Here is a 25344-nt window from a genome sequence, read left to right as displayed (position 1 = left end):
CCTGTCTCTCACACTCTCTCTCTCCCCTGTCTCTCACACTCTCTCTCTCCCCTGTTCTCTCTCTCTCTCTCTCTCTCCCTGTCTCTCACACTCTCTCTCTCCCCTGTTCTCTTGCTCTCTCTCTCTCCCTGTTCTCTATCTCTATCTCTCTCTCTCTCTCTCTCTCTCTCTCTCTCTCTCTCTCTCTCTCTCTCTCTCTCTCTCTCTCTCTGTTCTCTCGCTCTCTCTCTCTCTCTCTCTCTCTCCCCTGTTCTCTCTCTCTCTCTCTCTCTCTCTCTCTCTCTCTCCCTGTCTCTCACACTCTCTCTCTCCCCTGTTCTCTCTCTCTCTCTCCCCTGTCTCTCACACTCTCTCTCTCCCCTGTTCTCTTGCTCTCTCTCTCTCCCCTGTTCTCTATCTCTATCTCTCTCTCGCTCCCACTCTCCTGTTCTACCTCTCCCCTGTTCTCTCTCTCTCTCCCCGTTTTCTCTCTCCCCCCTTCCTTTTCTCTCTCTTTCTCTCCCTCTCCCGTGTTTTCTCTCCGTCTCTCTCTCTCTCTCTCTCTCTCTCTCTCTCTCTCTCTCTCTTTTCACTGCTGCTCATCCTGCTGCTGAATCTCATACTTTTTCTCAGGCCCATTTTACATGAGTTTCAGGCTGGTTCAGTTCGCTAACAGCAAAGCCGCTTCTCACGTTTGCCATTAATCTGCATGGACACAGCTCTTTTAGGCTTCAGAGGCTGTTATAAAATCAGTTAGTTAGTCTCAGATGAGAAGATGGGTCATGTCATGTGGCTTCAGAAGTTTAAATAGTGGTAGAGAAACATAATGAAGTAACTACTCCTCCTAGTGGCCATTGTTCATGTCAGACCGGTTTGTAATATCCCAGTGATTCTACTCTATGACATTGTTATAAGCACAGTCAGAGCAGTATATTACTGTAGTATATACAGATAACTGCCAAAATAATGGAACACTTGAGTAAATGAGGGATACAAAGTATATTGACAGCAGGTGCTTCCACACAGGTGTGGTTCCTGAGTTAATTAAACAATTAACATCCTTTCATGCTTAGGGTCATGTGTAAAATGCTGGGCAGGCCATTACTTTGGCTACCATGGCTATGCTGCCATAGTATGACAATGCCCCCATCCAAAGGGCACGAGTGGTCACTGAATGGTTTGATGAGCATGAAAATGATCTCCAGATCTCAATGTTTTCCACCACCATCAACAAAACACCAAATTATGGAATTTATTGTGGAAGAATGGTGTCGTATCCCTCCAATAGAGTTCCAGACACTTGTAGAATCTATGCCGAGGTGCATTGAAGCCGTTCTGGCTGACGGTGGTCCTGCGCCCTATAAAGACACTTTATGCTGGTGTTTCCTTTATTTTGGCAGTTACCTGTATCTCAGTATAAGGCTCTGAGCAAAAGGACGAGCAGCATCTAACGTGTAAGACAGATTCTGTATGCCTTCTGATGGAAAAAAACATTGTTGTGAATGATATGTTGCATATCATTTGTACTACATTTTCTGCTCTTACTGGAGTTGGTGGTTATTGATGCTTCTCTAAGCTCTCCTCCTGTGTGTCTGCCCCCTATAGGTGAGGTGGAGTCCGAGCTGCTGCACACCTACAGCCGTCTGGACCCGTACGACACCCTGATCCTGTGTGTCCGTCTGGCCGTGCTCACCGCTGTCACACTCACCGTCCCCATAGTGCTCTTCCCTGTGAGTAGCCTAGTTACCTCAGCACTAATGGTGTCTGGCTCAATGAAACTGTGTAAGTAAAGATGTACAGTGCATTCAGAAAGTATCCAGACCCCTTGTCTTTTTCCACATTTTTTACATCACAGCCTTATTCTAAAATGGATTGAAAAAATATATATTTCCTCATCAATCTACTCACAATACCCTATAATGACAAAGCAAAAACTGTTTTTTAGAAATTGTTGCAAATGTATTTAAAAAAAAACTACATATATATCACATTTACATAAGTATTCAGACTCATTACTTTGTTGAAGCACCTTTGGCAGCATTTACAGCCTTGAGTCTTCTTAGGTATGATGGACAATTGGTACACCTGTATTTGGGGAGTTTTTCCCATTCTTCTCTGCAGATCCTCTCAAGCTCTGTCAGGGTGGATGGGGAGCGTTGCTGCACAGCTATTTTCAGATCTCTCCAGAGATGTTCGATCGGGTTCAAGTCCAGGCTCTGGCTGGGCCACTCAAGGACATTCAGAGACTTGTCCCAAAGCCACTCCTGCGTTGTCTCGGCTGTGTGCTTAGGGTCGTTGTCCTGTTGGAAGGAGAACCTTCGGCCCAGTCTGAGGTCCTAAACACTCTGGAGCAGGTTTTCATCAAGGATCGCTTTGTACTTTGCTCCGTTAATCTTTCTCTTAATCATGACTTGTCTCCCAGTCCCTGCCACTGAAAAAATCATGTACTTTTTACTGAGGAGTAGCTTCTGTCTGGCCACTCTACCATAAAGGCCTGATTGGTGGAGTGCTGCAGAGATGGTTGTCCTTCTGGAAGGTTCTCCCATCTCTACAGAGGAAATCTGAGTGACCATTGCGTTCTTGGTCGCCTCCCTGACCAAGGCCCTTCTTCCCCGATTGCTCAGTTTGACCGGGCGGCCAGCTCTAGGAAGAGTCTTGGTGGTTCCAAACTTCATCAATTTAAGAATGATGGAGGCCACTGTGTTCTTGGGGACTTTCAATTCTGCAGAAATGTTTTGGTACCCTTCCCCAGATCTGTGCCTCGACACAATCCTGTCTCAGAGCTCTACGGACAATTCCTTCGACCTCATGACTTGGTTTTTGCTCTGAAATGCACTATCAACTGTCGGACCTCATATAGACAGGTGTGTGCCTTTCCTAATCATGTCCAACCAATTGAATTTACCACAGGTGGAAGCCACTCAAGTTGTAGAAACATCTCAAGGAGGATCATTGGAAACAGGATGCAACTGAGCTCAATTTCGAGTCTCATAGGTCTGAATACTTATGTAAATAAGGTATTTCTGTTTTTATTTGTAACATATTTGCTAAAATGTCTAAAAACCTGTTTTCACTTTGTCATTATGGGATACTGTGTGTACTTTGATGAGGAAACAATTTTAGAGTAAGGCTGTAACTTAACAAAATGTGGAAAAGGGGAAGGGGCCTGGATACTTTCCGAATGCACTGTATATTATGTTTACTTAAATTGTATGCACTGGCTGTCACTTTTGGTAAACACATCTGTTAAAAGGGCATATTATTATATTAAAGCAGTGGCTTTCTGCTCCTCTTTGATGAAAGGGTGTGTCTGTGAATAAGAATAGTGTTGTGACTGTGCTTTTCTCATGTTCTCGTCAGGTAAGGAGAGCCATCCAGCAGTTGTTTTTCCCCAACAAGACATTCTACTGGCCCCGCCACATTGCCATCGCTTTCACCCTGCTCACTCTCATCAACATGCTGGTCATCTTCGCGCCTAACATCCTGGGCATCTTCGGCATCATTGGTAGGAATTTAAAAATGCACATCTCTAGAAACTATTTCTTTCGACGCAAGGCTACCTGAAATTGGACCTCGTTGGATAGAAAAGGGCACAACTGCCTATGAGCGAAAGCTTAGGAATGAATGAAGATGATTTGTAAAAAATGTAAACGTTTGGTACTAAGGATTTGTGATTTGTCGAGGTAAGACATTGATTTATATAATATACAGTAGTATGCATAATTTAAATTTGTGCCAAAATGTAAAACAATTAGTAACTTTACTTCAGGAATATACTTTTTAATTCAGACCCTTTTGGAATAAAGCAGTCTAATCTTCTGCACTGTCGTCATGACTTTACTAAGAGGAAATGTAATTGTACAGACAGACAGAGATCTAGTTGCTCTCAGCTACTTTACAGTAAACCAAGTGCCCTCACAGTTTAATGATCATAGCATCTTTCATTTCACCCTAGACCCTTTGATCCCCCTATGCATTAAATCCTCAATGACGGATTTGGAGACATTTTAGGGGAAAGCTCTTAAATCACCTCAGGAATGCATACTATAAACCTTAATCAAAGTCTTGTGATCGTTATGCAACTGAAACGTGCAATCATTTCCTCAAGGATTATAATGCCTTAGTTTTAGCATCTTATTATCCCCACTCTGAGTAGTTTAATTCGTATTTTTGAGTGAACAGTAATCTGTTGTGTTTAACACTAAGTTTAAGACTTTCCATGCCAATAAAGCCTTTTGAATTTTATTTATTTAGTTTCTGCTGGTGTCATTCTGACAGTCAGGGAGACAAAGGACACTTTTTGGGGACTTTCGTGACATCGCTAGGCTACCTCCTCGCTGTTAAATTGCACTCTTGTTATTCTACAGTTCTGTGGAGCTCATTGTTTGACACGATGGCTAAAGAGTGTCTTTGTCCTCTCCTCGCTCAGGTGCCACATCTGCCCCCTGCCTCATCTTCATCTTCCCTGCTGTTTTCTACATCCGCATCGTACCCGAAGAGGAGGAGCCCATGCGCTCCACCCCCAAAATCCTGGTGAGCGATGTCCCCTAGCGCCCCCTACAGTGCTAAAGACTACTGTCATGTCTTACTGGAACTCATTACTGTTAACTGTTGGTTTTTAAAGATAATGTATTTTTTACACACATTATATTTAACTAGGCAAGTCAGTTAAGAACAAATTCTTATTTACAATGACGGCCTACCCCGGCCAAACCCTAACGATGCTGGGCCAATTGTGTGCCGCCCTATGGGACTCCCAATCACGGCCGGTTGTGATACAGCCTGGAATCGAACCAGGGTCTGTAGTGATGCCTTTAGCACTGAGATGCAGTGCCTCAGACTGCTGCGTCACTTGGGAGCCCACATGACATATATTTTTCCGGGTCTGTTTAGTATGGGCATGTAAACAATTAAGCATAAGTGCACATAATAGAATATAACATAATAGAATATAACATAATAGAATATAACATAATAGAATATAATAATAGAATATAACATAATAGAATATAATATAATGGAATATAACATAATATAACATAATATAACATAATAGAATATAACATAATAGAATATAACAATAGAATATAACATAATAGAATATAACATAATAGAATTTAACATAATAGAATAGAATATAACAATACAATATAACAATAGAATATAACATAATAGAATATAATATAATGGAATTTAAAACCTGTTAGGGCTAGGGGGCAGTATTGACACGGCTGGATAAAAAACATACCCGATTTAATCTGGTTACCACTCCTACCCAGTAACTAGAATATGCATACACTTATTACATATGGATAGAAAACACCCTAAAGTTTCTAAAACTGTTTGAATGGTGTCTGTGAGTATAACAGAACTCAAATGGCAGGTCAAAACCTGAGAGATTCCTTTACAGGAAGTGGCCTGTCTGACCATTTCTTGAACTTCTTTTCCATCTCTATCTTTTACTAAGGATCTCTGCTCTAACGTGACACTTCCTACGTCGTCCATAGGCGCTCAGAGCCCGGGAAAAAACAGAATGTCGTCATCCCAGCCCCAGGCTGAAACACATTATCGCCTTTCTCAAGTGGCCGATCAAGGGACTCTGGGCTTAGGCGCGTGACCCGACCGCCCCCGCCTTTGTGATTTTTTCCTCTGTTTGCCGAAAAGGAGATTCCCTGTCGGAATATTATCGCTTTTCTACGAGAAAAATGGCGTAAAAATTGATTTTAAACAGCGGTTGACATGCTTCGAAGTACGGTAATGGAATATTTAGAATTTTTTTGTCACGAATTGCGCCATGCGCGCGACACCTTCTTTACCATTTCGGATAGTGTCTGGAACGCACGAACAAAACGCCGCTATTCGGATATAACGATGGATTATTTTGGACCAAACCAACATTTGTTATTGAAGTAGCAGTCCTGGGAGTGCATTCTGACGAAGACAACAAAAGGTAATCAAACTTTTATAATAGTAAATATGATTATGGTGAGTGCTAAACTTGCCGGGTGTCTAAATAGCTAGCCCGTGATGCCTGGGCTATGTACTTAGAATATTGCAAAATGTGCTTTCACCAAAAAGCTATTTTAAAATCGGACATATCGAGTGCATAGAGGAGGTCTGTATCTATAATTCTTAAAATAATTGTTATGCTTTTTGTGAACGTTTTATCGTGAGTAATTTAGTAAAATGTTAGCGAATTCCCGGAAGTTTGCGGGGGTATGCTAGTTCTGAACGTCACATGCTAATGTAAAAAGCTGGTTTTTGATATAAATATGAACTTGATTGAACAAAACATGCATGTATTGTATAACATAATGTCCTAGGGTTGTCATCTGATGAAGATCATCAAAGGTGAGTGCTGCATTTAGCTGTCTTCTGGGTTTTGGTGACATTATATGCTAGCTTGAAAAATGGGTGTCTGATTATTTCTGGCTTGGTACTCTGCTGACATAATCTAATGTTTTGCTTTCGTTGTAAAGCCTTTTTGAAAGTCGGACAGTGTGGTTAGATTAACGAGAGTCTTGTCTTTAAATAGCTGTAAAATAGTCATATGTTTGAGAAATTGAAGTAATAGGATTTTTAAGGTTTTGAAAATCGCGCCACAGGCTTCAAGTGGCTGTTACGTAGGTGGGACGAATTCGTCACGCCTAGCCCATAGAGGATAACAATAGAATATAACAAAAGAATATAACATAATAGAATATAACGTAATAGAATATAACATATAATATAACATAATATAATATAACATAATATAACATAATAGAATATAACATAATAGAATATAACAATAGAAAATAACATAATAGAATTTAACATAATAGAATAGAATAGAATATAACAATACAATATAACATAATAGAATATAATATAACATAAGAGAATATAACATAATAGAATATAACAATAGAATATAACAATAGAATATAACATACTAGAATATAACATAATAGAATATGACATAATATAACATAATATAATATAACCTCTTACATCTAGATGTTCCGCTAGCGGAACACCGCTCCAATATCCAATGATAAGGCGTGGCGCGAATTACAAACTTCAATTTTTCAAACATATGACTATTTTACACCATTTTAAAGACAAGACTCTCCTTTATCTAACCACATTGTCCGATTTCAAAAAGGCTTTACAACGAAAGCAAAACATTAGATTATGTCAGGAGAGTACCCAGCCAGAAATAATCACACACCCATTTTTCAAGCTAGCATATAATGTCACAAAAACTAAAACCACAGCTAAATGCAGCACTCACCTTTGATGATCTTCATCAGATGACACTCCTAGGACATTATGTTATACAATACATGCATGTTCTGTTCAATCAAGTTCATATCTATATCAAAAACCAGCTTTTTACATTAGCATGTGATGTTCAGAACTAGCATACCCACCGAACACTTCCGGTGAATTTACTAAATTACTCACGATAAACGTTCACAAAAAACATAACAATTATTTTAAGAATTATAGATACAGAACTCCTTTATGCAATCGCTATGTCCGATTTTAAAATAGCTTTTCGGTGAAAGCACATTTTGCAATATTCTGAGTAGATAGCCCGGCCATCATGGCTAGCTATTTTGACACCCACCAAGTTTGGCACTCACCAAACTTAGATTTACTATAAGAAAAATTGGATTACCTTTGCTGTTCTTCGTCAGAATGCACTCCCAGGACTTCTACTTCAACAACAAATGTTGGTTTGGTTCCAAATAATCCATAGTTATATCCAAATAGCTGCGTTTGTTCTTGCGTTCAAGACACTATCCGAAGGGTGACGCGCCGGCGCGTATCGTGACAAAAAAATTCAAAATATTCCATTACCGTACTTCGAAGCATGTCAAACGATGTTTAAAATCAATTTTTATGCGATTTTTCTCGTAAAATAGCGATAATATTCCGACCGGGTGACGTTGTTTTCGTTCAAAGACTGAAAATGTAAAATGGACTCTTCACGTGCACGCGTGCGCCCCGTCTCATTGTTCTCAGATCGACCACTATCCAAATGCGCTACTGTTTTTCAGCCAGGGACTGCAGAGTCATCATTCAATGTTGTGGCGCCTTCTGAGAGCCTATGGGAGTCTTAGAAAATGTCACGTTACAGCAGAGATCCTCTGTTTTCGATAAAGAGGCTATAGAAGGCCAAGAAATGGTCAGAGAGGGCACTCACTTCCAGTTTAGAATCTTCTCAGGTTTTGGCCTGCCATATGAGTTCTGTTATACTCACAGACACCATTCAAACAGTTTTAGAAACTTTAGGGTGTTTTCTATCCAAATCAAACAATTATATGCATATTCTAGTTTCTGGGCAGGAGTAATAACCAGATTAAATCGGGTACGTTTTTTATCCAGCCGTGAAAATACTGCCCCCTATCCTAAACAGGATAACATAATATAATATAACATAATAGAATATAACATAATAGAATATAACATGATAGATTATAACATACTAGAATATAACATAATAGAATATAACATAATATAACATAATAGAATATAACATAATAGAATATAACATAATATAATATAACATAATATAATATAACATAATATAACATAATATAACATAATAGAATATAATATAATAGATTATAACATAATAGAATATAACATACTAGAATATAACATACTGGAATATAACATAATAGAATATAATAGAATATAACTTAATAGAATATACCATAATATGATATAATAGAATAGAATAGAATATAACATAATAGAATATAACATAATAGAATAGAATAGAATAGAATAGATTATAACATACTAGAATATAGCATAATAGAATATAACATAATATAACATAATAGAATATAACAATAGAATATAACATAATAGAATAGAATATAACATAATAGAATAGAATATAACATAATATAACATACTAGAATATAACATAATATAACATAATAGAATATAACATAATAGAATATAACATAATATAATATAATATAACATAATAGATTATAATATACTAGAATATAACATAATAGAATATAACATAATAGAATAGAATATAACATCATAGAATAGAATATAACATAATATAACATACTAGAATATAACATAATATAACATAATAGAATATAACATAATAGAATATAACATAATATAATAGAATAGAATATAACATAATAGATTATAATATACTAGAATATAACATAATAGAATATAACATAATAGAATAGAATATAACATAATAGATTATAACATACTAAAATATAACATACTGGAATATAACATAATATAACATAATAGAATATAACATAATAGGAATTTGACTTTGAGCTTTCAATTAGATTAGAATAACTACAGAGAGTGTGCCTGGAGATTATCTGCTGAAACAATGTTTGAATTGCTAAATGTAGACGATGCAGAGCAGATTCATTTTATTCACTCATCCATTCACAATCCTTTCGGTATATTTGTTGAGTGAGTAATGCAGTTTTAATGTCATGCCACTCTAATATCATAATTACAATTCAGAAATGTTTACACAAGCCCTAGACTACAATAATAATGATTTAATAGCTTTGAGTGCATTAAGGCTGAAACTCAGTGTCAGAGTCATCAACTGTGTGCATTACCTCTCACATCCTTCCTCACTCTCTCTCCTCTACTCTCTCTCTCTCCCTCTCTCCCCCCTCTCTCTCTTTCTCTCTTTCTCTCCCTCCCTCTTTCTCACTGTCTCTCTCTCCCTCTCATCTACCTCTCTCTCGCAGGCTGCCTGCTTCGCTGGAATAGGCTTCCTGTTTATGATAATGAGCCTGAGCTTTATCCTCATTGATTGGACGTCGGGGAGTAGCAAAGCCAGCAGCGGTCACTAGACTGCTTCTACCGTCTTCAGTTTTTATATTGTAAATCTAGACCTGTATGGTATTTTCTCTGTGTTTTCATGGATCATATTTTGTAGAGGATGTACTATCTCTTCCTCCAGAAAGAGTGTGCCTATGTCTAGAGATGGGGAGTTCAGTCTTCTGGAGGTTTCTGCTCCCCGCTGGAAGAAGATAGTGCATTCGAAACAAATGTAAAGTCAAGCTGGCTCACTGAATCTGCCACCACCTCCCATTCCAGCCCTGCCACCAGACCAGACCAGACCCATAACCCATGACCCTATAAACCTGTACTCTGTGAATCACAGCAAGAATCTAACTGCCACACTTTAGTCTAGACAACCACGTAGCTTTCTTCAACAGTAGGGGAGAAGAAGGCACAACAGATTGTTGGGGGCTGGACAGTTATTTTATATTTGTAGCCAAAGTCTACTGTATTAAGTTATTCATGAAATTAGGTAATGGCAAGATTCTGTACAATAGCTGAGGAAATGTGGCATTAAAAGCTATTGGACAGTGGCATCATCCAGTGACCCGTGCTGCTGTTGTCACCCTGGTGGCCAGGTGTCGTCCTTCTAGACGCTCGGCTTCAGTCCTCACAGATATCAGAGGATGGAACCATACAACTGATATGCAACTGTACAGTGTATACAGTGTGTATAGAGTAGGTTGACTCTACCATTACAATACAGTATGATATATATATACAGAGAGATTTATTTTTTTATAATTTTTATTTGATAAAGGGTATAATATGGACCTTTTGAGTCTATCCTCAGCAACAGTATCAAGGCTATCATATCACATTGGTGTGTCTCTTTGATACGTGCGCTGAACCATATCAGAATAGCTTTTTCATGGTTCGAGGAGCAACTCTGATGTCTAAAATTGAAGGAATGCCTGGCTATAATCTGTCCACTCAGTATGAGGGTCTATTTTAGAGGTGGAGGTGATCGTTAACTTGGTCCTGGATTGGTGGGGGTGTATATCTCTGCATTGTCATGTTTTGATCATTTGAGCACTCACTAGGACCAGTGTCCTTAGTGGCAGAGGATGCTCTCTACCTGGGTTTGTTGTTGTGTTGTTTCTGAACATTTACTGAACGTAATCAGAGATAACCCAAAAATATAAAGAAAACTCACGGGGTCAATTCATTACGTGGAGAATCAAGGATGACGTGTGTAAATATGGTTATTTCCAGGACAAGCTTGTTTTTTTCCCTAACTAAAGTTCAGTCTAGTGACATGGTGCCATGATAAGCACACAATGTGGTATCAATGCCTCTCTAACATCCCTGCAAAGTAGGTGGTTAGTTATTGCACTTTCAGCTGATATGTACAACTTCTTCCTATAGCCATTAATCAATTGAAATGCAAACAATTTATTTGTAAGATACTCATACGTTTTATAGATATGATTTTAAGGGACAACCCTTTATAATACAAATTACAATCTCTGAAAAATCTGAAAGTCTAAATCCTAAATAAATTGTATAATCCTATGTATGTCACATTACAAAACAATATGTATTTAAGGTCTAACATGGTACAAAGACATTTCCTCCAACTACTTGAAGCTCTTTCTCTCCTGTTCTGTGTCTGCATAGTGTTTAGCAGCCCTGCAGTGATTTAAGTGTGAACATGGTGTGTGAACATGGTGTGTACATGGTGTGTGAACATGGTGTGTACATGGTGTATGAACATGGTGTGTACATGGTGTATGAACATGGTGTGTACATGGTGTATGAACATGGTGTGTACATGGTGTATGAACACGGTGTGTACATGGTGTATGAACATGGTGTGTACATGGTGTATGAACATGGTGTGTACATGGTGTATGAACATGGTGTGTGATCATGCTGTGAGTCTGTTTGTCTGCTCCAGTATGGAGCGAACACAATTATGTACAGTGGATGTACTGTAAGGATTGTTAGTGTGTCTGTGTTGTTGAAATGAAACATGGCTCTACTGTATTTTAATTGTGGTACTTACTTATACACTATTGTATTGTGAAACGATCAATGGATACATGAACCATAAGTGTAATGTGTAAATCGTAGGCTTATGAATCCCATTGACTCTTACCAAATTAGTCAAATAACATTTAAAAGCCTGACTATGAACCTTTCATAATCTCAGACTACTCTGCTGTCAGGTATGAGTGGAATAGTATTTCTGGTCAGTTTCTAAACATCCCTGTAGCTGCTTTTGGGGACTGTCTGCCAACTCTTGCAGGTATTGAGCAGGTTTGATAAAGTAGTCAGATGGAATGTCCCCTGTCTCTCTCTGTTGTTTTCCTTGTGATGAAGTTACAGATTCCACACTACAGTGAGTGCTGTAATTTTGTATATGAGTATTGTATCATTGTTATGTCAAACCTGGTTGTAAAGCGCAACAAACTCCTCTCACAATCAATCATTAATACATGTTTCCTTAGAGAATACCCAGTCTGCATGAGCCAGTATACAGTACATCAGGATCAGCCAGCTCTGCTCTCTCTATCTATTACTCATTTAGTTAATAGTTTAATGGATTCATTTGTTTTTATTTTAATAAAGATCAATGTTTAAAGTTATATTTTAACAACATGTTTGTGTTATTCTGATTTCATATACAACTGGTATGTTATTCTCTGACAGATCAGCCCTTACACATACCATGTGTACCACCAGAGGGAGACATTGTGAAAGTGTCTGACATGATATCTGACTGTCTGGTAACGCTCCTTATACAGTTCTCTCATTTCCTTGTGTGATTTAATGAAATTGGTATAGTTCATGAAATATCGACTTCAACCAGCATTTCTAAATAATGTATATAAATGTAAACCCTTTATATTCAATATGCATATCTAGTTTGTATAATGTAAAAAGCAAGTACTGTAGTTTTAGTCTGATCATTAAAAAGAGAAATGTAATCATTTTTAAAGTGCTTTTAAACTATTTGCCCTTCAATTTATGTCTTTATTTTATTGTTTCTCAATATATTTGAATACATTGCTGGCATTTATTGTACTGTAAACAATGTTGCAATAAAAACAATAAAATAACATTATTTTTTGATTTTTCATCATCATGATTTTGGAACTTCTAAATCCGTCCTATTACACCAAATCTGTCCCTCACTATGGCACTATGTACAAAAAAGGTATAATACACATATTGTTTCATACTGTGCATGCCAATCATTTCCTAGTTGTTCATCAAACAGACACACACATTCTATCCCATCACCTCTATTTTAAGCAGTGCAATTTACCACTGTCAGGCTGATTGCTAACCCTAATGACGCTGGGCCAATTGTGAGCCACCCTATGGCACTGCCAATCACGGGCGGTTGTGATACAGCCTGGAATCGAGCTAGGGTCCGTAGTGACGCCTCTAGCACTGAGATGCAGTGCCTTAGACCGCTGTCCCACTCGGGAGCCCCATTCAGATTATGTTTTTAAATTCAGTTCTCTGGTACTTTGCCAGCCAGGAAAGGTAGAGAATAACAGATAGAATGAAAGGCTCTCTGTGGTAAAAAGGCTCTCTGTGGTTGGCGGTTTCTGAAGCCAATGTAGCATGCTGAATTTTTTGTGTTCCTATGAATTTGTCTCTAGCGTTTGAACCGTTTTGGCTATAAGCTATTCCTGAACGTTTAGACTCTCTAGAACATGGACGTGCCTTCTGTTCCCCTCAAAGGCTGCGCAGGACATGTTAAAAGGGAGTGTCACAAAAAAGCGCAATTTGGCCCCCATAAGAAAATAGTTGAATAGGCCTGTCATCACTCCCTATTTAATCTTGCTCTTGTGACTGACTGGGTTCGAACCAGGTCTCCTGCATGTCACAGCACCAATATAACTACCTGGGTTCGAAATCAGGCCTACTGCACAACAGTAACAGTTTCTGTGGCAAACAAAGCAGACAGATTTGTGCACCCCATTTAATGAAAGTGCAACAGAGGTGGTTTGGTGATCCAAGCACTCGTGTTCCAGAGAGTCTAAGAATACAGCCAAATTCATAGGAAGAAAATAAATGAAACATGCCACATTGGCTTCAGAAATCAAATCAATCATTAGGGTTATGTCAGGAGGAAGTTGGTGAAGAGCAGCCTCAGATATCAGCCTTAAGTATATATTTAGCGTACACATGAATCGCGGCAAAACAAATGTTTTGTGTAATGATGTAGGCTAATCTTTATAGTTGCTGTCATATCGTAGTTCCAAAAAAAAGAACACTACTTGACTGCCTGTCTGTCTCCTGAGCCGCTTAACCAATGTTTGCTATGATGATGAAAAAATAACATTCAATCACTAACTAGAACGCGTGTCTGTGGGCTTGTTCGACATTGCAGCCGACAGTGCAGGCGACTAACTGATCTACAAATAACCTTGCATCATAAATAATGACTTATTAGTATTTGTAGATCAGTCAGTCAGTCATAATTTAGCCATGATACATCACAGTTGTGATGCTCTCGTACACAGCCTGTGTCTTGCCGTGTTCCACATCTGGGCAGCTGAACATGCTAGGCAGCCGAGCGTGTATCCGGACCAGTGAAAAGAGTTTGACAATGGGTCTTTTTTTTGCATTGCCCGGTGCCATAGTTATGCCATATGCTGATATCATGGTGAGAGTAAATAGCTGCATGTAACTCAGCAGCTGAGAAGAACATGAAATCACTAGACTGCCTGTTTATGTTTGCAATACTGACAACTACGTTTGTACCAACATATTGATAGTGTATTTTGTGTAAAACATGTACATAGCTGCATGTAGCCTACTCCCCACCTAAAAAAAAGAAAAAAAGCAGAGCACTCAGCACAGCAGCTACCTAGACAGTGGAGTGGGCACTCAGCTATATAAGAAAAATCCTGCACATGGGTAGAAATATCCATATTGGGATACAGAAACTCTCTATCAGTAGCCACTCCATATATTCAATATAAGGTACAATCATTACCGCACTTTGAAATGTAGGTGGGGGCAATGTGCTGGCGGGGATTCATTAGCATATGTGGGGGCATGGTCTAAAATATGTTGTATTTCTGCCAACCATTAATGAAAGTGTTGTACCACTTTAAGTGGTTTTATCATTATGTTGATGAAGGTTGACCAACTCGTTTGTCCACTCCAGTTCTACAATTGTTGTAAAAGCTTGTGACAATCAAGAGCTGCACTGTTAAGAGGTTACTGTGCCTTTTCCAGTAACTTAATAGCAGTTGGCGACAGGAAGTTCCTGGTTATTTTTCAATAAGTTACTGTCAGCTTGCTGCAACTAATTATTGTAAAATTCACAGTAACTTACTGTGGCTGATCTCTGTCACACACACTGACCTGATGGTGTGGCAGAAAGGTCAGTTTGCTGACAACCAAGAGGTTGAGGCCAAGTCTGGCAAAGAATGCTTAGTAGTTGTCAACTAATATTAAGCTATCTTGTAATCAGAAATGTTCAGTGAAAGTATAGTCAGTTCTGGCAGCTAGTTGCAAGTACAGTAACCCACTAGGCACACACTTGTTGAATTAACATTGTCTCCACATCATTTCAATGAAATTATGCTAAGCCAACGTGGAATAGACGTTGATTTGATGTCTGTGCCCAGTGGGAAGTTACTAGCACTTACTGGCTATTAAGTTACTGTGAATTTTACAAGAACTTACTGACAGCTGGTTGCCAGTTAGGTTAGATTAGTCTATAATTTTGATGTACAGCCAAAATGATTTTTTTGGCATGTAGTCTACTGTAATACATGTTTGTTCCTGTCAAATAGCGTTGGTTCCTGTCAGATGGCACAAACATTCTAATTTTAAACTTCACTTTTTGTTTCTAAAGATTTGTATGGCAGGAAAACCATTCAACAAAAGCATAAGAGAGCTCTGTTGTAAAGCAATGAACCATCATCAGACAGTGATAGATTTAGTGCATTCACACCTCTTGACTTTTTCCACATTTTGTTGCTACAGCCTGAATTTAAAATTGATTGTATTGTCATTGGCCTACACATAATAAAAATGAAACGCTGAAATGCCTTGCCTGGAAGGGCAGCTATTGGTAGATGGGTAAAAAAAAGAAAGCAGACACTGAATATCCCTTTGAGCATGGTGAAGTTATTAATTACACTTTGGACGGTGTATTAATACACTAACTCAGTTGCCGGAGAGGAAGGAAACCGCTCAGGAATTTCACCATGAGGCCAATGGTGATTTTAAAACAGTTACAGAGTTTAATGGCTGTGATTAGGAGAAAACAGTGTGGTTACTCCACTATACTAACCTAATTCACCGAGTGAAAAGAAGGAAACCTGTACAGAATAAAAATATTCCTAAACATGCATCCTGTTCGCAAAAAGGCACTAAAGTAATACTGCAACAGATATGGCAAAGAAATTAACTTTTTGTCCTGAATACAAAGTGTTATGTTTGGGGCAAATCCAATACAACACATTGCTGAGTACCACTCTCCATAATTTCAAGCATAGTGGAGGCTGCATGTTATGGGTATGCTTGTAATCGTTAAGGACTGTGGAGTTTTTCAGGTAAAAAATGTAATGGAATGGAGCTAAACACAGGCAAAATCCTAGAGGAAACCCTGGTTCAGTCTGCTTTACACCAGACACTGGGCGATTAAGTAACCTTTCAGCAGGACAATAACCTAAAACACAAGGCCAAATCTACACTGGATTTGCTTACCAAGAAGACAGTGAATGTTCCTGAGTGGTCGAGTTACAGTTTTCACTTAAACCCACTTGTAAATCTATGGCAAGACCAGAAAATGTTTGTCTAGTAATGATTAACCACCAATTTGACAGAACGTGAAGAATTTTGAAAAGAATATTGGGCTAATGTTACTCCATCCATTGAGACTTATAAACATACACAGAAAGACTCAGAAGTATTGACTCCGGAATGTGAATACTTATGTAAATGATATATTTCTGTATTTCATTTAAAATAAATTTGCCAACATGTTTTCAATTTGTCATTATGGGGTATTGTGTGTAGATGGGTGAGAAATAAAATGGATTTAATCCATTTTCAATTCAGGCTGTAACACAACAAAATGTGGAATAAGTCAAGGGGTATGAATACTTTCTGAAGGCACTGTATATCTGCACAAGATGTGTGTTTCCCTTATTCTGTCCAACTCTAATGTGTTCATTTCTATACTCCAGAAATGCTCAATACTGAAATGTAATTAACTTTGAAAAGGGGACTTGGGGATTAATGTGTACGCTGCTGTGTTTAAGCTGACATGACATGTCTGCTGACAACAAGCCAGCACAGGCACTTTGCCACCTCTGCTGAAGAGAGCTCATGAACTGTCATCTTTTGTCACTTCTAGGTTAGACTACTGCAATGCTCTACTTTCCGGCTACCTGGTTAAAAGCACTAAATAAACTTCAGTTAGTGCTAAACACGGCTGCTAGAATCTTGACTAGAACCCCCCAAAAATATCATATTACTCCAGTGCTAGCCTCTACACTGGCTTCCTGTTAAGGCAAGGGCTGATTTCAAGGTTTTACTGCTAACCTACAAAGCATTACATGGGCTTGCTCCTACCTATCTTTCCGATTTGGTCCTGCCGTACATACCTACACGTACACTACGGTCACAAGACACAGGCCTCCTTACTGTCCCTAGAATTTCTAAGCAAACAGCTGGAGGCAGGGCTTTCTCTTATAGGGCTCAATTTTTATGGAATGGTCTGTCTACCCATGTGAGAGACGCAGACTCGGTCTCAACCTTTAAGTCTTTATTGAAGACTCCTCTCTTCAGTAGGTCCTATGATTGAGTGTAGTCTGACCCAGGAGTGTGAAGGTGAACGGAATGGCACTGGAACAACAAACCACCCTTGCTGTCTCTGCCTGGCCGGTTCCCCTCTCTCCACTGGGATTCTCTGACTCTAACCTTATTACAGGGGCTGAGTCACTCTGAATGATCGGCTATGAAAAGCCAACTGACATTTACTTCTGAGGTGCTGACCTGTTGCACCCTCTACAACCACTGTGATTATTATTATTTGACCCTGCTGGTTGTCTATGAACATTTGAACATCTTGGCCATGTTCTGTTATAATCTCCACCCGGTGCAGCCAGAAGAGGACCGGCCACCCCTCATAGCCTGGTTCCTCTCTAGGTTTCTTCCTAGGTTCTGGCCTTTCTAGGGAGTTTTTCCTAGCCACCGTGCTTCTACACCTGCATTGCTTGCTGTTTGGGGTTTTAGGCTGGGTTTCTGTACAGCACTTTTTGACATCAGCTGATGTAAGAAGGGCTTTATAAATAAATGTGATTTGATTTGATATTCCTTTTGTCAAAGACTTGAGTGTGCAGAAATATGTTTCACTCACATTCAGATACAGTACCTGCTGTATCAGTTAGCTAAGAGGAAATGGAGTCACCTGACCAGTAGGCATACACCAGTGTAGATTATAGCATCTAATTGATCTGATCTTAATAGCTGACATTCAATGTCTTAAGGTTTTGAGCTCTGATTCACTGATTAAGGTCAATAAATCATCCTGAGCCAATTAATAAAAAATGGTTCTTTAAAAAAAAAAGTGTTTTCATTCTGATCAGAATCGTGTGCACATCCAAGACCACAAGGGGAGACTCAAGAGCCATAAGTGGGTTGCTTATGCATACTCTGAATAAGAGCTTTGACAGTAAAGGAAATTATTCTTTCTCTACTTACTTTTTACAAATGGTAAACAGTGAGAGCAATGTTGACAGGTCTCTTAACATGATGAGTTAGTCTTTAACAAGCTGAAAAGTATACTGAACAAAAATACTGTATAAACGCAACATGCAACAATTTATAAGATTTTACGGAGTTACAGTTCATATAAGGAAATCAGTCAATTGAAATACATTCACTAGGGCCTAATCTATGGATTTCACATAACTAGGAATACAGATATACATCTGTTGGTTACCGATACCTTTAAAAAACAAGGTAGGGGCGTGGATCAGATAACCAGTCAGTATCTGGTGTGACCACCATTTGCCTCATGCAGTGTGACACATTTACTTCGCATAGAGTTGATCAGGCTGTTGATTGTGGCCTGAGGAATGTTGTTCCACTCCACTTCAATGGCTGTGCGAAGTTTCTGGATATTGGTGGGAACTGGAACACGCTGTCATACACATTGATCCAGAGCATCCCAAACATGCTCAACGGGTGACATGTCTGCTGAGTATGCAGGTCATGGAAGAACTTGGACATTTTCAGCTTCCAGGAATTTTAAACAGATCCTTGCAACATGGGGCTGTGCATTATCATGTTGAAACATCAGTTAATGGTGGTGGATGAATGGCACGGTATCTCTGTGCATTCAAATTGCCATCAATAAAATGCAGTTGTGTTCGTTGTTCATAGTTTATGCCTGCCCATGCCATAACCTCACCGTCACCATGGGGCACTCTGTTCATAACGTTGATATCAGCAAACCGCTCGCCCACATGACGCCACACACGTGGTCTGCGGTTGTGGGGACGGTTGGACGTACTGCCAAATTCTCTAAAAAGACGTTTGAGGCGGCTTATGGTTGAGAAATAAACATTCAGTTGTCTGGCAACAGCTCTGGTGGACATTCCTGCAGTCAGCATGCCAATTGTACGCTCCCTCAAAGCTTGAGACATCTGTGGCATTGTGTTGTGGGACAAAACTGCACATTTTAGAATGGTCTTTTATTTTCCCCAGCACAAGGTGCACCTGTGTCATGATCATGCTGCTTAATCAACTTCTTGATATGCCACACTTGTCAAGTGGATGGGTTATCTTGGCAAAGGAGAAATGCTCACTAACAGGGATGTAAAGAAATGTGTGCACTAAAATTGAGCGAAATAAGATTGTTGTGCGTATGGAAAATTTCTGGGATCTTTTATTTCAGCTCATGAAACATGGGACCAACACCTTACATGTTGCATTTATATTTTTGTTTAGTGTAAATACTCCACTGAAAAGACTTGTTAGGTAGACCTAACAATGTGCGTCTAAAGAGTCCATAAAATGTTTGTTTTTTGTTATAAAGCCTTGAATCACGAGCTTAATTTGATTTCCCCTACAATAATGTATTATGTTTTCAAGACTAACTCAATTGATTTGTCCTTGTAGAAACTTTCACCCTAATGAAATTGGCCTTATGCCATGCATTGACATGAGGAAAATGTAATTGGCAATAACGAATAGGCTATGTTAAATTAAATGAGATGAATGAGTAAATTAGATGTTGTATTAATACTGCATTAATCATGTTTTAAATGTATCACTGACGACAATTTCATGAAACACTACATTTCCCATGAAGCAAAGTAGGTGGGCGATTCGCACTGGGTCGTCACTAGTTAATACAGCCACAAAGTTATAAACCCCGCCTATTTCTACAATGTATCTTCTTAAAATCGGATTTTAAACCTACCCCCAATCTTAACACTAACCTTAAGCACACTGCTAATCGTATGCCTATCCCTACATTTAAATTAAGACAAATATCACATTTTTAGCATATACTTTGTGGCTGTGTTATCTAGTGGAAACCCTGGCACTTTGCTGACTTGGGAGGTGACTGAACTGTCTTCGGTTTGTTGGGCAGAGAGGAACTTCACAGCTGCTACGGGTGTGGTTTTTAACGTGATCAATCTTAACGAAGAGAATAGTGCATAACATCACTCACACTGAACGACCAAAGTATAACACAGAGGAAGAGGAGTAACAGCTCAGCGTCACAGTGGTTTATTGAATTTTGGTTCATTGCAAATTGGCATCGGAAATCGATCTGCTCCGCCGTCTTCACAGCTGGAATACTTTTGCTGAGGTTCCGTGACCCTTTTTCTTGGTCTAAAACGTGAACTCAACTGATTTTATTGACGCGCCCTCAAAATAAACTGTTGTTACTCAAAGTTTGTGTCCTCGTAATGACAAACAAATGACATTTTTGTGTCGGCTTGGATAGAATGTCACTGGAGTTTCAGAAATAGGCCTTAAACTTGGCTTACAAACGAGGAAACATCTGGAATAGAAAAGTGAATTCGGACTAAATTTAATAAATCATTTGGATGCTGGTTTGTGGGTGAATCAAACTTACTTTCCAGTCGTATTTCTCAAAGGGGAAGTTGCATTTCTCAACCCCACAACACTGGACTGGGAACTATTTAAAAAATAAATAACACTCAGAAATAGAGCCCTAAATAGGCTACATCATTTTTGTGTGATATCGTTCCGATAAACAGCAGTCCTGAAGCGTGCACTTGGAACCATGGGGTGTACAGTGAGTCAGGAAGATAAAGCCGCGGCCGAGAGGTCCAAAATGATTGACAAAAACCTTCGAGAAGATGGAGAGAAGGCGGCGAGAGAAGTGAAACTGCTCCTTTTGGGTATGTACCACCAAACATTATATTCCTTTGTCTAAATCCATTTAATGGAGATTCGCATGAACGTTGCATTGTATCCAGCTTTACGATCGTGAACTGGCAATCTAATTTGTTGCTTTGAGGTAGAGTGTGTGTGTGACGAGGAGTAGTCTAGGTAAACTCACGAATCTCCCTCATTAGCCATTTTGATGTAGCTACATGCCCGAGATTTTGTCCCATTTCAGTGGAGGTTCTCTAGCCTCCAGTGCACAACTGGAACAGATTAATCAGAACCAGTAAACATAAATCTGAGCCTGCGCTGCTGCTTCTGTTATAAATCAGAGGATTGCCTCTCACCGCTGGAATTGTCTTAACTCCAAATATTCAAAACAGAAAACTTGCTGTCAACGCACAATAGGCTACTTAGGCTATGTCAATGTTTAATTACACTCAAGTAGCAGGCAATACAAACTATCCTATCATAAGATGCCTTCAAAAAAAAGTGTTTGCTGATTAAATTCCCATAATGTAGCCTAAAAGTGTAATCAATCACTAGCCTACAACTAACCACTGGATCGACCGTTACATGTCATTTCAGCAAGCCATGACACCACCAACTCAGATTGTTCTGAAATCGTTTCTGTAGTTAGAAACAGATAAAATAACCATTCTGGCAACATTATTTTGTTGAAATATAATTTGACCTCTGAGAAATTACACTAATTGCTTGTACCCAAATTGGCCATTTTAATTTATAAAATGTATATAATATTCAGTAATTATAGTACCTAACATCTGATTTGGACTAAACCTTTTTCTAACAATGAGTAAGACATGAGGAATATATATATGCATGCAGTTCTACTGAAAGCAATCTTTTTTCTTCTTGAGGGTTGTCAGACAGAGAGCTGATACTATATACTCGTTGTTGGGGTGGGATGTCCAATATATATATATATATATGAATGAATGAAATAATCTTATTAAATACTTTTTTCTTTACATAGTTGAATGTGCTGACAACAAAATCACACAAAAATAATCAATGGAAATCCAATTTATCAACCCATGGAGGTCTGGATTTGGAGTCACACTCAAAATTAAAGTGGAAAACCACACTACAGGCTGATCCAACTTTGATGTAATGTCCTTAAAACAAGTCAAAATGAGGCTCAGTAGTGTGTGTGGCCTCCACGTGCCTGTATGACCTCCCTACAACGCCTGGGCATGCTCCTGATGAGGTGGCGGATGGTCTCCTGAGGGATCTCCTCCCAGACCTGGACTAAAGCATCCGCCAACTCCTGGACAGTCTGTGGTGCAACGTGGCGTTGGTGGATGGAGCGAGACATGATGTCCCAGATGTGCTCAATTGGATTCAGGTCTGGGGAACGGGCGGGCCAGTCCATAGCATCAATGCCTTCCTCTTGCAGGAACTGCTGACACACTCCAGCCACATGAGGTCTAGCATTGTCTTCCATTAGGAGGAACCCAGGGCCAACCGCACCAGCATATGGTCTCACAAGGGGTCTGAGGATCTCATCTTGGTACCTAATGGCAGTCAGGCTACCTCTGGCGAGCACATGGAGGGCTATGCGGCCCCCCAAAGAAATGCCACCCCACACCATGACTGACCCACCGCCAAACCGGTCATGCTGGAGGATGTTGCAGGCAGCAGAACGTTCTCCACGGCGTCTCCAGACTCTGTCACGTCTGTCACGTGCTCAGTGTGAACCTGCTTTCATCTGTGAAGAGCACAGGGCGCCAGTGGCGAATTTGCCAATCTTGGTGTTCTCTAGCATAATGCCAAACGTCCTGCACGGTGTTGGGCTGTAAGCACAACCCCCACCTGTGGACGTCAGGCCCTCATACCACCCTCATGGAGTCTGTTTCTGACCATTTGAGCAGACACATGCACATTTGTGGCCTGCTGGAGGTCATTTTGCAGGGCTCTGGCAGTGCTCCTCCTGCTCCTCCTTGCACAAAGGCGGAGGTAGCGGTCCTGCTGCTGGGTTGTTGCCCTCCTACGGCCTCTTCCACGTCTCCTGATGTACTGGCCTGTCTCCTGGTAGCGCCTCCATGCTCTGGACACTACGCTGACAGACACAGCAAACCTTCTTGCCACAGCTCGCATTGATGTGCCATCCTGGATGAGCTGCACTACCTGAGCCACTTGTATGGGTTGTAGACTCCGTCTCATGCTACCACTAGAGTGAAAGCACAGCCAGCATTCAAAAGTGACCAGAACATCAGCCAGGAAGCATAGGAGCTGAGAAGTGGTCTGTGGTCACCACCTGCAGAACCACTCCTTTATTGGGGGTGTCTTGCTAATTGCCTATAATTTCCACCTGTTGTCTATTCCATTTGCACAACAGCATGTGAAATTTATTGTCAATCAGTGTTGCTTCCTAAGTGGACAGTTTGATTTCACAGAAGTGTGATTGCCTTGGAGTTACATTGTGTTGTTTAAGTGTTCCCTTTATTTTTTTGAGCAGTGTGTATATATATATATATATATATATCTCTATATCTCTATCTCTATGGACATCCCACCCCAACAACGAGTATATAGTATCAGTTCTCTGTCTGACAACCCTCATGACAAAAAGATTGCTTTCAGTAGAACTGCAGTTAGAGTGCATTATAACTGCAGTATGATGCAAGTATTGTGTCCAAAATAACTTTTTTTTACTGCAGTAATTTTGCAGTATAGCTGCAGTTCAAATGTAATATGCAGCAGATATTTTGCAATTATTGCGTCCAAAATACCACTGTCGACACTGCACTTTTACTGCACTTTTACTGCAGTTTCAAAACGGCCATCTTTTTTTGTAGGGAAGTAGTATGGGGCTGCGGCTCTGTGTATTTTTATTCATCCAATATAATGTATTCTCAGTGAATTTGTTAGTTTTTTTCCCCCTCTTCTTCAGAGAAATTCATTGAAGTTATTCATTGAAGTTGTTAGGTTTATGTTCCATCCTATATCTTGATATTACCAAGTTCTGACCACTAGATGGTGCTTTTCCTGCTATTATGGTGATTCATAGGGATAGTTAACCAAAATTACAAAAATGACATATTTATTTTCTTACCCTGTAAGCATTTTATGGAGCAGGTATGATGGCAACCAATGCTTTAGTTTTGTTTATCTGGCCACTGTTTTAAATGCAATTTTCTTTTTTAGCAATTGTGGCACGAGTCATTTGTACCTATATAAGCCTTTTTGCGCTTCATATCCAAATAATCTATAAGTAAGATAATTGAGCTACACAATACATTTATAGATACTTTAGGATGATTTGGACATGAAGAGTAAAAATTCTAATATAGGTACCATTGCATTGGATTTGTGCCACAAATGCTAAAAACAGTATACTCGTTCTTGGGGTGGTATTTTTTGGGGATTCCACATGTCTAACTCGTTGTTAGGAAAAAAAAGAAGTTTGGTCCAAATCGGATGTTAGGTACTATATTTATAAAATAATTATGTTAATCCTATAAATTAAAATGAAAAAAAATTGTGCAATCAATTAGCTTAATTTCTCAGAGATCAAATTATATTCAACAAAATGATGTTGCAGGATTGCTAATCTGAGATGGTGTTGAAATACCTTTTCTTGTGCTTTTTGAGGTGGAACGACCCCATGAGGTCTGGCCTCCCCTCAACATTTTAAACTAATGAAGAGAATATTCTAAATTGCTGTCATAGCTCTCCAGCTGTGCCTATTAATGACGAAGCCATTACATCCATAATGAGGTTTTCAGACCTCTCCAAGCAATGGCAGATCATTCACCTTATGGTGTCTATGTCGGTCCTATTAATGAATGATTAACGGCAAGCAATATACTCTGGCTTACAGTATTGCAGTCTGTAAAGTGCTCACCAAGTCAGAGAATTGAGTCATTTTTATAAGTCACTTTAGGTTAGGCAAGATTTTGTAATGTTGTCTGTACCATTGATCTGTTCAAGTTGCCTCTCTAACTCATATCACCCCCACTTGTTGCAATCAATGTGAGCCGCATGCTTAATAGTTGTGTCAAAGCTTATTGACAGTGACTTTAGTGGTTGTAGGTCAGGTGCTTTGGGAATAGCAGAGTGAAATAAAGCTGTGGCCACCTTGGGGCACTGTAATAAAATATTTCATTAATGTGAAGTGAGTGGGTTTGTTTGCTG

The 25344-nt window shown here is 39.3% G+C and overlaps 2 protein-coding genes across 4 annotated transcripts in view; both read left to right on the top strand.

Annotated features, from left to right (window-relative positions):
- Positions 1-12898, top strand: part of LOC106583192 (sodium-coupled neutral amino acid transporter 3) — an 85060-nt gene extending 72162 nt beyond the window's left edge. For both annotated transcript variants that reach the window (XM_014167098.2, XM_014167097.2), the window contains 4 exons: positions 1585-1709; positions 3340-3484; positions 4409-4512; positions 9732-12898. In XM_014167098.2, the coding sequence (XP_014022573.1) occupies positions 1585-1709; positions 3340-3484; positions 4409-4512; positions 9732-9836 (479 nt within the window). In that variant the 3' untranslated portion in view covers positions 9837-12898. The remainder of the gene's footprint in view (positions 1-1584; positions 1710-3339; positions 3485-4408; positions 4513-9731) is intronic.
- Positions 12899-20357: 7459 nt separating this feature from the next.
- Positions 20358-25344, top strand: part of LOC106583193 (guanine nucleotide-binding protein G(i) subunit alpha-2) — a 96678-nt gene continuing 91691 nt past the window's right edge. The window contains exon 1 of one of the 2 annotated variants that reach the window (XM_014167100.2): positions 20358-21197. In XM_014167100.2, coding sequence (XP_014022575.1) covers positions 21080-21197 — 118 coding nt within the window. In that variant the 5' untranslated portion in view covers positions 20358-21079. The remainder of the gene's footprint in view (positions 21198-25344) is intronic. The other variant, XM_014167099.2, reaches the window with a different exon arrangement.

The sequence above is a fragment of the Salmo salar genome, chromosome ssa22 (genome assembly GCF_905237065.1).
Source record: "Salmo salar chromosome ssa22, Ssal_v3.1, whole genome shotgun sequence".
Classification (NCBI taxonomy): Eukaryota; Metazoa; Chordata; class Actinopteri; order Salmoniformes; family Salmonidae; genus Salmo; species Salmo salar.
The sequence above is the reverse complement of the archived record's forward strand: the minus strand, read 5'-3'. Positions and strand labels throughout refer to the sequence as shown.